The sequence below is a fragment of the Lipotes vexillifer genome, unplaced genomic scaffold (genome assembly GCF_000442215.2).
Source record: "Lipotes vexillifer unplaced genomic scaffold, Lipotes_vexillifer_v1.1 scaffold1094, whole genome shotgun sequence".
NCBI lineage: Eukaryota > Metazoa > Chordata > Mammalia > Artiodactyla > Lipotidae > Lipotes > Lipotes vexillifer.
This window is the reverse complement of record NW_006792775.1, coordinates 1426367-1437607: the sequence shown is the minus strand read 5'-3', so window position 1 is coordinate 1437607 and position 11241 is coordinate 1426367. Positions and strand designations below refer to the sequence as shown.

Genomic DNA, 11241 nt, shown 5'->3' with positions numbered 1-11241 from the left:
GGGGGCCTGCAGGCTGCTCTGGACCGCAGAGACGTGCTGCTGCTGTGGCCTCAAAACCTCCCTCTTGGTGGTCTCTGCTCTCGCGCCTAGATGGGGGGGGCTCCCAGGGAGCCCCCAAATTACAGAGCTTGGCACCTCCAGGTGGGAACCTTGGACCTTCCCTGGCCTTTCCGCCCGCCATCCCCACGAGGCCCCCTCCTCAGGTGTGAGCCCAGGCTCCCTTCTCTGACTGACGGTTTCCCGCGAGGACCCCGTGTCCTCTTATGGGGTGCCCAGGGATCCCCTGGCGTCTCCCATGGCCCTCTGCAGAGCCCTCTTCCAGAATCACAAGCGTGCACGAGACATTCTCTTCCCCCACACGCGCCCCCGTCTCCCCCTTGCCCCAGCAGACAGCAGACTGAGCCCCGGCTCGTGAGGACGGGGTCTGGGCTGTTTCTCTGTGTGGGCCCCTCAGCCTGGTGCCCGTGCCAGGCGCACATGTCCTCCAAGAACTGAGTGGACGGCCCCGTCCCTCCCTCAGCCTGCTTTCCCAGGCCCTGTGGATGCCCTTGAACATGTCAACGTCTGCGGGGAAGCCTGTACCCGGGCCTGGCTGCATGTGTCCAGGTGTGGCCGGCACAGGGCCAGCGCGCTCGGGGACCGTCTATCCGTGAGCTGGCCACCGCACAGGCCTGAGGCAGCCGGGCCTGGGAATGCTCGGAGCAGCTGCATCAGAATGTTGGCCCCGGGTTTCGAAAAACAGAGTTCATGACAACTTGCTACAGCTTACTTGAAGACAATAGTTATGGCCCCCCGCCCCGGGAGGTTTGTATAAGAAAAACACAAGTTCATCATCTAAAAATGCGTTCACATCGCATTGCTAAGGTGGGAACAGTTTTCCAAAGCCTCTGTCAAGAATGTTAATTTTCCCAGAGCAATTTAAGCTCCATGCAAAATTAACCAGCGGATGGGTCTCTGCTCAGCCCTCCAGGAAGCCGAGCAGCTTTCTCGCATCCTGAGGTCCCTTCCCGGGGCTCTGCTGCCCCCTCAGGTTACATACAGCCTCCCGCTTGGTCTACAGCTGGGGTCTCACGGTCCCTTGGCCCAAACCCTTCTGGTGGGCCCTGCCCCTGGGTGTCGGGCCCCCGCCCCGCCCAGGCCACTGCCCTCGCCCTACTGTGCCCACCTCTCCCCCTGGCAGGGCCCGACACCTGTCAGCTGCCTTGAAAAGGGGTGGTCGTGGCCTGAGTCCAGGGGTGGGTTATTTTTAAGGAGCCAGTGGCAGCTGAGACGTCCAGAAATAGGCACCCAAATTAGCCAAGACACCTCTGCCCAGAAACCCAAGACGATGGGAGGGGGGACTGGGGAGGCAGCCCCCGCTCAGGTCTCGGCCTGCGTCCCCTCCCCTGCCGACCCCCCGCTGGTCCCCGGGGCTGGCCCTCTTGTCTTCTGGGCCAGAGTCCCAGGGGGCGTGCAGGCGGGCTCCCGCACACCCAGGCAGGGTGCCGTACCCTCTAAAGAGGGAAACTGAGGCCGCTCTGGGCTCCTTTTCTTCCCAGCAAAGCCCTGGGGCTGACACCACGGGCTGCTCTGTCCCACCCGCCCTCCCCCTGAGAGGGGCCCAGGGTGCGGTGTGCTTGGGGGCAGGGTGGCATTTCGACAGCTGAGAAGGAAACCAGTTGTCCATTTAATGTCCTGCCCCCAGAGGGGCCATTGTGAAAACAGCCTCTGAGGTCACCGCTCCTTGGGGACACCCTGTCCTTCCTTCCTTCCCAAGTGACAAGATGGGGGCGGGGAGGCGGGAGGCCCTGCCGCTCGCTTGCTGTGGGCCCTGACCCTGTCCCCTGACCCTCGGGCTCCCCGCCATCTCCTCCCAGAATGATTGAGGGCACCAGAGAGGCTGCTGCCCGGTGAAGGCGCCCCGTCCCGTGACGTCAGGAGGGTCAGCTGAGCCCTGGTTCGAGGGGGCACAGGAAGGACAGGAGGGGCCTCCTGGGAGTTCGTGCTCCTCATGTCCAGGCTGAGGTGGGACACGTCTTCCTCGGGCAGACAGGACAGACGCCCAGCTCCCACTCCTCCCTCTGTCCCACCCCAGCCCAGGCCCTGCCCACTCCAGGCCTTGGCCTCCGGACACTGCCCCCAGGGCTGCTGGGGTCCCCGCCACCCCTCCCTGCAGACCCACTCCTGCGGTGAACCCCACCAGCCACGTCGTAGCTGTCGTCTTTACAGACGGCGGCGTCGCTGGGCCGGGGGCTCCAGCCTCCTGGGAGAAGCTGGCCGAGGCGCCCCTCAGCTTAGCAGAGCCCCGTGGAGAGGCCGGGGCGGGGAGGGCGGCCGCACCGCAGGAGGTGGCCTCGAAGCCCTGGGCAGCGCCCCTTCCCTTCCCCTTCACCTCGAATCGTCACCGTTGTCTAGCCGTCTGCCTTGGGGCCACCCGCTCACCCCCGGGCCTTCCAGGGAACCCCCTCCTTCCTCCTTCTTGGGCCTCCCCTGCCCCTGTACTCTGGTCTGGAAGGGCTTCCTCTGCCTCTGATGTTCAGAGAACGTCACCCCGCGATGCCAGCACCCCAGACGGTTGGGACCCTGCGGTGGCTTCCTGGGTCTCCAGGACGCCATGCTTAAAGCGGCAAAAGGCTAGGGAGGCACAGCGTCCTGCACCCGGGGCCCCAGGACGCACCCAGGCCCGCCGGCACACAGCAGGCCGGCCCTGTCCCGGGGCTGCTCTCAGAGACGTACTGACCTGCGGCTGGGTCTGGAGAGATGGGCAGGAGCTCCCTGCGGACAGGACCGACTCAGGCACTGCCCGCTTGCCGCATGCTCTCATGTTATAGTGACATTCGATCTTTCCCGGAAGCCCATTGGCCAGGGGCTGGGTGGCCCGGGTGCGTGGGACGGGCGGGAAGGGGCTGTGCCTTGAGGCCCCTTACCAAGTATAGCAAGAACAGAGGAGGGGGCCCAAGGAGGCGAGGATGGGGGGAGGGGACGAGGGCCGCCCTCCTCCCCCAGGAAGTGTCAGCTTCTATTTTTAGTCTCTGACAGTGGGCACATTCTTCATGGGCGGAGGAGGGTGAAGGAGGGCATTGGGTGGCCCTAGGGAGGAAGCTGAGGGCTCTCCTTGGGCCAGGCTGGTGTGGGGTCCCCGGAGCTGGGGCCCCATCTTCCCCGGGGGAGCTGCCCCTCCCTCCGAGGTGTCTGCCCAGGAAAGGGGTCTGGCCGGCCAGGCTGCACTACGCAGGCCCCAGGCACCCCCCCGCCGGCCTCCCCATCAGAGGCAGCGGCCAGAGGTCCCTGAGACCCCCAAGGAGTGGAAGACCCTTTGAGTCTTCGGCCAGGCCCTCAGCAGGTCCGAGCCCCACTGAGTGGTCCTCTTCGTGATGGCGTTAGGACATACAGCATAAATGGGCAACAGAAATACTAACTCAAGTCTGACTGGGGCGTCTGGCATCTCCCCAGTGGCTGGTGCCTCCCGACGCCAGGGGCCACACCTCTGAGGTCTGCCCGGGAGCTCACCGTCTGGGGGTCCTGACCCTGCAGGCCTCTCTCTCGCCACGGGCCAGGCTCAGTGTGCTGCCCACAGCGGGCTCCACTGTTCGCCCGTGGAGCCCAGTCTTTCTTTGCTCGGGACTCCAGGTGGCACCATCCAACCGGCAGACACCTCACCCGGGGATTTCCATGGTCCCCACGCTGGCCAGTGAGGCCACTGGCTCCTGCGCCACCGCCCTCGAATCAGGGAAACCGAGACACAGAGCAAGAAAGAGCAGAGCCCCAAGCCTCCTTCCAGATGTGGGAGAGGCTCCAGGCGAGGGGCTGGTCGGTCACGGATGGCGGGGGCCATGGACGCTGGCCTGATCCAGAGCAGAGGCTGGTGGGCTGGAGCGCAGGACAGGGCTGGGTCCCAAGGAGACTCAGATGAAGCTCCTGCCCTCTGGAGGCTTAGGGGCGTCAGGGCGACTGGCTCTCACCCCCCAGCCCTGGCTTCCCCTGGCTCTGCGCCCCACTCTGGGTCCCCAGAGCCTTCTGGAAGGTTTCTCTCAGCACCTCATCCAATTTCTACACATTGGAGACAAGGCTACGGGGACCCGAGATAGGCAGGGTGGGCCCACCGTCCACAGCAAGGGGAGCCAGAGCCCTGGGCCCCCAGTGGGCAGGACAGAGCCCCTCCCCAGAGCTCCTGTGGGCGGGAAGCCCCCCCAAGGCCAGAGCTGCTGGGGCCGTTCCCGCCTCCCTTGTCGGAACTCTGAATTCCTCCTCCTGTCCAGGTCCTCAGATGGGAGAGTGTTTGACGGGCCACACGCGTGCCCGACCCTTGGATAACTCTGACCAACTTTCTGTCCAGTGGGGTCAGCTGTAGAGCCACTTCTGAAAAGGGCCCCTGAGCGGCTGCTGGGGCCGCCCTGGCCCAGCTCGTCCTCACGGTGGGAGCTGACAGCCCTTCTCAGGCTGGGTCCTCTCACTCTGCTAGAGTCACACACCACCCCTCACCCCCGCAGTGGCGGGTGCACACGTGGGGAAAGCACAGCAGGCAGCGCTGAGTCTGGGAAGACCCGTGTGCACCCAGCCCCACCGACTGTGGGTGTCTTGCTCCTGGGAGCTGCCGGCCACACCTCCCACGGGCCTGGGGTGTTCTTGGGGGCTGCACCCACAGGTGGGCACTCCATGGCCCTGCAGTGGCCCCGCTCGGCCAGCAGAGGAAGGTGGCTGCCTGCTCAGTGGCCTCGGGCTCTGGCAGGTGCTCTCCCGTGAGCGAGCTGAGCCAGAGAGAGGGCGCTGAGGTCAGAGGGATGGATGGAGCAGATTTTATTTTGGGTATCGGCAACCTACCCCTCGGGGTGCCAGGCCCGTGGTGCCGCAGGACAGCATTGAGCAGGCACTGCTGGACGGGCTGCCGGCCGCCGAGGGCCTGCAACAGGTAATCCACACCCGGGTCCACCTGGCCAGGCCGGGCTGGGGTGGGAGGAGAGGGGGGCAGGGCAGGGCCGCCCCGAGGGGCTGGAGGGGGGCTGGAGATCTGGGGCGGAGGCACGGGACGGGGTGGCCCAGCCCAGGTTGGGTGGGGGACTGATCTCAACCCCAGGAAGGATCTGAGGGCTGCTGGGGCAGGGCCTCCACCCGGGGACAATAGGAGTAGGGGTGGGCTTCTCAAGTCTGCAAAGCTGAGCTGAGCCAGGGAGCAGTGAGGAGGCCGTGGGGGCCCAGCCCCCCCCCAAAGATTTGGCTCTAGGTTTCTGCAGGGGTGACCCTCAGAGTGGTGGGGAAGGGCAGGGGTCCCTCAATCTTGGTCCTGGCCCGCAGTGTGCACGGTTGAGGGTGGCGAGGCCCAGGGACCTTGAACCTCGAACCTCGCCTGGTAGCCCTGAGCTGACCTGGGTGCCCACGCCAGTGCCAGCCGAGCTCCCGGTCAGCCCAGCCCACGGGCTCGAGCTCTGCCAGGCCCCAGATAGAAGCTGCTGACACAGCACTTCGGGGATGAGCCTTTCCCAGCCTGCGCTGCTGCTGCCCCACACGCCCTGGGGGCTTCCGCGGGAGTTGTAATAGCTTTGCTCTGTGCGGGGCTGGCGTCCAGTGCCTGCAGCAGGGGAGCAGAAGGGTGCCTGGCGGGGCCTCTCAGGCAGTCGGAACGGAGGGCAGAGGGCCAGCACCCGGGCAATGGCTCCCCTGAGCCTCTCCACCTCTGTGGTGGGCAGGCCCTGACCCCCAGGTTCTGCAAGGCAGGGGCCGGTTGTCACCACCGCAGAGAAGACAGACCCTGGGTCCTTGTCCCCGAGGCCGGACCGAGTGCCAAGGAGCCCGAGAGGGGCTGTGCTGGATCCGGGCTGAGTGGCTGGCTGCTTTCCTGGCACTGCCCACCCTACCCGCCACTCGCCCCTCAGTGCCGTCCACTCTGGTCCCCTCTGGCCGTCCAGTGGGCCATGTGGCTGCCTCTGCCTGCTGCCCTCGGCTAACGTCCCACCCAGCCAGGTAGACAGGAGGGGCGCGTGCCCTGGGAGAAGCTCCCCAGCTGGCAGAGCACAGCCCTGATGCGCCCTCAGAAGTGGGCCGCGGGAGACAAAGGTGTGACATAGCTGATTTCTAACACCTCTGAGCTGCCCATGTTCACGTTCCCCTTGGGAGGCAGCAAGAGTTTGACCACGAAGACTTTGGAAAACAGGTTCTGAGCAGACCCAGGCCTCGAATGCCAAAGGTCTAGAGGGCCTGCTCTTCGAAGGGGCTCCCCTGACTCCGAGGGCAGCAGGGCCTCACGTTAGACCTGTGCACAGGCCGGGCGTGGGGGGTGGGCTCAGGAGGACAGCCCCACCCTGTCCCCGCCTTCACACGCGTGTCCATCCACCCACAGCACCTCCATTTTCACAGGTACATCCTCACCGTCACTGTCTGTTTCCCTCCCTCCCTCCTTCCCTCCTGCCTTCCCCCTGTCCATCGCCCATCCATCCACCACCCCCCATGTGTCCAACCACCCACCAGCCATCCACCCACCGTTCCGTGGAGCAGGCGTTCATCTGACTGCCTCTCCATCTCTTCTCCTGTCTACTCTCTGTACAACTACTTTTCTGCCCATTGACCTCTCATCCCTTCTGCAGACCCACCCATCCACCTGTTCTTTAACTATCCACCCGTCACCCAAGGATTCAACACCTCTCTTTCTATTTATACACCAATCCGTCCTTCCACCCATCCCACCATCCACCCATCCATCCATCCATCCATCCATCCATCCATCCATCCATGCCTCCATCCAGTCATCCATCCATCTTTCCATCCATCCATCCAACCACCTAACCATCCACCCATCCAGCCAGCCATCCAATCACCTACCTATCCATCCTTCCCTCCATCCCTGCATCCATCCATCATCCATCATCCACTCATCCATCCATCCACCAAATCTTCACTGAGCACCTCTTGGGTGCTGGGAAGGGATGACCCCAAGGTGGGTCTTGTACTCAAAGGGTGCACAGTCTAGGGGCACAGACCAGAAGTGCACAGTGTTTCAGGGGCTGCAGAGTTTATAAGGGGCCAGTTAAGGGGCAAGTACCACAGTGGAAGAGGACGACTGAGCCCCCACCCATCACATTCACGCTGACTACCCTCAGAGACCCCAGAGTCTAACACACAGAAGGCCACTGGACAGGACAGTGTCCAAATCTGAAGGCCAGAGGCCTGGGCCCTACCACTGTGCAGGGCGGATGGCCTTTCCAATGGGCCCTGCTCCCTGCCCCTCCCCCGTCAGTGAGCCCCAGAGAGCCAGCACGTGGAGACACCAAAGGGAGTTTACTGCACAAAGTGGAGGGCTGCAAGTGGGGCAGGGTGGGGGGGCCCAGTGCTGTTGCGGGTGTTGGTGGCTTTTGACACGGAGGCCCCAGCACGTGGCCTCTCTCTGCACCGGCTGCGCCTTCCCTGGGAGCTTGCAGCTTCTCTGGAGGCGGTCCTTTTGCCAAGCAACAGCCTGAGTTCCTTTCCTCCCGGAACTGTGAGGGGCAGAGCTGGGGGTCAGAGGGAAAGGTTGGAGGGTCCAGGAGCAAGAGGTGACGGATGTCGCGGGTGCACGCGGGCCAGGCAGACCATGAGAAGCAGATTCTAGGCCGGGGCCAGTGGGGGGCGGGGGGCGTTCATCCTGCCGGCCTCTCCTCTGGGCACATGGATCGGGAGCCAGGAGGTGCCGCCGGCGGTGCTGCAGTCTTGGGAAAGCTGAAACACAGGTCGGGGGAGCATCAGGCTGCAGTCCGAGGAGAGGCCGTGGCTCTGCCTGTCCAGGCCTGCAGCCTCTCTCTGGGGGTTCCTGGCCTGCCCATCCCACCCCGCTTCCCCCAGCCCAGGAGGAGCAGCCTCCCTGCGACAGCCCCCGAAACCCTGCGTCCACCCGGAGGTGGAGGCCTGGAAGCCTGCTTCCTGATACTGTGCTCTGGTGCCCTGGGCCCTGCTCGGGATTCAGGGTGGAGGGACGCTGCCTACTGCCTGTTTGCCAGCTGGCCTGACAGCCCCCAGGCTAAACCTGGGGTCCCGGCTCCCCCTCACCGAGGTGGGCAGCAGCCCAGAGCGAGCCCCAGCAGACCCCTCGGGCCCCTCCCCGAGCAGACGACGCACTCCTGCCTGACAGAGCCGGCCTCATGGCAGCAGCCCCCAGGCCTCCCTCCTCCCCCAGGCCGGCGGCCCTGGCTCGGCCCAGCCGCCATTTGTCAACGTCCTCGGGAGCACGTGGCGCCCAGAAACCAGGGCGGGCGGCTTGGCCGGGACCACCCCGCCGGGACGTCTGCGGGAACATCCCATTTAGCGTAGCTCAGCGAAAACCGCTCCCACCTCCCACCCCGTCTACCTCTGATGATGCAGCCGCAGCCTTCCCGAGCCTCTGGCCGCCACCTCTCCGCTGGCTCACAGCGGACGCGCCTGTGGTCAGGCCGGCGACAGCAAGGCGGCCCTCACGCTTGCGGGCGGGCACTCTTCCTGCCCTCGCAGGCGGCCAGCCCAGCACGTGCCTCCCGCTTGGCGCCCGCCTGTGGGCCTCCCGGCCCCCACTGTGCACACGGGCGGCAGCCGGAGCCAGGTCCCAGCCCTCCTCCGTCACCCACGGAGCACCTCGGGCCTCCGTGGGCTCGTTTCTAAACCGGGATGATGGTGGGGCCGCCCCATAGGCATGCAAACGCTCATGCCTGGAGCGCGCCTGGCAGGGGCCACGTGCTCAGGGAGCAGAGCTTCTGATGGTCAGGCTGCAGGCCCTCTGGGCCTGGGTCCTCTGCGTGACTAGGGGCTGTGTGCCCTCCCGCAGGGAGGCGGCCTGTGGGGAAGAGGGTTGGGCCCACGGCTGTCCCTCCCGCCTGCCCTAGGGTGCAGCAATGCTCACCTCGGCTGCCTCCGTGGCCCCTGAGATGGCTGGCCGGTGCCCCCCGGGGCCCCCGGGACCGCCCCCACCGCTGCTGCCCAAGCCCGGGAAGGACAACCTGCGTCTGCAGAAGCTCCTGAGGAAGGCAGCCCGGAAGAGGACGAGCAGGGCCGGGCCGCCTGCCCCGCCCGGGCCTTTCCGCACGTCCTTATCCCCCGTGAGCGAGGCCGGCCGTGACCAGGAGACCCTGGCCCCGCGGCCCGCGGAGGCGCCACGGGCGGTGGCCACCCTGCCCTGCTCCCCCCACACCCGCGTCATCCACCACGTGGCGTCCCCCCTGCAGAGGTCCACGTTCTCCTTCAGCCTCACCCAGCACAGGAGCCTGGCTTCACACTCCAAGCCCACGGGGCCCCGGCTCGCAGACCCGGTGCCAGAACCTGCGCAGTCCCCCTGCGGCTTTGCGCAGGTCTCAGGCCCCACCGTGAGGGGCACCCACATCAGCCAGGTGCACTTCCGCCGGGCACCGTCCCCGCAGGCTGGGACCCCTGAGCCCTCCCCAGTGGCCCCGGATGGTGGGCCTGGCGACCGGGCCCAGGGCACAGCCATCCGCCCTCCCAGGGCTCAGCCCCTGCTGCCTGTGGTCCGCATCCACTCACCGCCCGCCAGGGCCCAGGCTGCCAGCCCTCGGCACGGCGAGCCCTCTGTGCCCAGGCCGGCCCCCGGCTTCCAGGCCTCGGGGCCCAGAGAGGCCAGCAGCCGGGTGGTGGTGTCCATTGCCCCCACCTACCGCTCACCAGGACCCTCGCCTTACAGGCCGGCCTCTGTGGCCCCCGAAGCTGGGCACCGGGAGAACCGCCCCTCGGCCGGCCCTGCCGCTGAGGCTGAGCAGGTCTCCAGCCCCCGCGAGGCCTCATCCCCTGCCCCACGGTCAGGCCCCCACCCGTGCCCTGTCCCCAAAGTCGCGCCCAAGCCCCAGCTCAGCGGCTGGACACGTCTCAAGAAGCAGCTGCTGGAAGAGGCCCCCTTCCCGGAGCCAGAGCCGAGCCCGGGGCACGCGGGGCTGGGAGGGGCAGCCCCCACTGTCTCGGCGCCCCGGCCGGCCCCCGCCTCACGGTCCTCCAGGATGTGGGACGCAGTGCTGTGCCGCATGTCCGTGGCCGAGTCCTGTGGCGGCCAGGTGGGGCCCCGGGATGGGGTGCGCGCCCCTCCTGGCCTCAGCCGCCTGCCCTTCCTTTGCTGGCCTCGCTTCAACGCCCGGAAACTGCAGGAGGTGGCCGCCCAGCCCCCTCCCACGCGCTACCCCATCCCGGCCCTGAGCCCCCAGCCCAAGAACTTCAATCGTTCGGCAGCTGGCTGGAGGCTCCAGTGAATGGCCGGCGGGGGGGGACCCCAGGACCGTGGGGTGGACAGAAGAGGGGCTGAGGGTCCAGCTGGGAAGCCGCAGTCACAAAGGACCGTGGTGGGAGGTGGGACGCGGCCGGGAGCAGCTGGGATTAAGGAGGCGGCGGGTTTGGATGGCGTGGAGGGGCAGGGAGGGCTCTGCATTGGGGTGAGGTGTGGGGACTTCTGGGGCGAACTTCTGGGGAGACAGACCGTACACGAGTCTGCTCTGAGGCTGGGGCTGCATGTGTGACCCTGCAGGGCAGGGCCAGCCTGAGTGTCCGCACGGGGCTTGGGGCAGGAGTGCAGGAGGTGGTCACCAGCGAGACCTGGGAGGACCTGCCTGGGTCCAGGGAAGCTGCAGGCGGGGATCAGGGCCTAGCTGAGCCCCAGATGCTCTGGGTGATGAGCCCCGATGCTTGACAGGCTGAGCAGGATTCTGGGGCCCCCGCCCTTCTGCCGAGAAAGGCTGGGGGGACGAGTTATGTTGTCGTGCGGAGTGGGAGTGGTTGGGGTGACTCAGTCGCGGGCACCGTGGGCTCCGTTAGCTGCATCGACGGCTTGACAGCCGTGCCTCCCAAGGACGGAGGCCTGACAGGTGCGGGGAGCCAGGTCCAGGCCCGGGTGGGAGCTGGCCCCACACCCCTGCCCCTTCACTGCCACCTCTGCTCCCCCCGCCTGGGTGCAGAGCTTGAGGGGGACTCGCTGATGGGAGACAGAGGGGTGGGGTCTCAGCCTAGATGCTGGATGAGGAGGGAGGTCTGAAGTCAGCCTGGCCAAGTGGGGGGGTGGGCTGTGGCCCGGAGGGGGCAGCGACGGGGACCCCCAGTCTGCACTCAGCTGGGGTCTGACTCGGGACAAGCGCTGGGGCCCAGACGGGGCAGCCGTGATGCGAGGGGGACACGGAGGTGCTGGGGGGAAGCTCCAGCCGCAGCCCCCGGAGCAGGACTCAGAAGGGGAGGAAGCCATCAGGAGGCGACATGATGGATGCTGTAAACGGATCCTGGGACCCAGGCCGCTAATAAAAGTGTGCGTAACCATGGCAGCGGGTCACCCTTCTGACTCTT

The 11241-nt window shown here is 66.5% G+C and overlaps 1 protein-coding gene across 1 annotated transcript; it reads left to right on the top strand.

Moving 5' to 3' along the window:
• The first annotated feature begins 8807 nt into the window (after positions 1-8807).
• On the top strand, positions 8808-10163 carry PRR33 (proline rich 33). Its single transcript, XM_007466005.1, has one exon. It carries the CDS (start codon positions 8808-8810, stop codon positions 10161-10163), a length of 1356 nt encoding a protein of 451 aa, XP_007466067.1.
• Positions 10164-11241: the final 1078 nt, after the last annotated feature.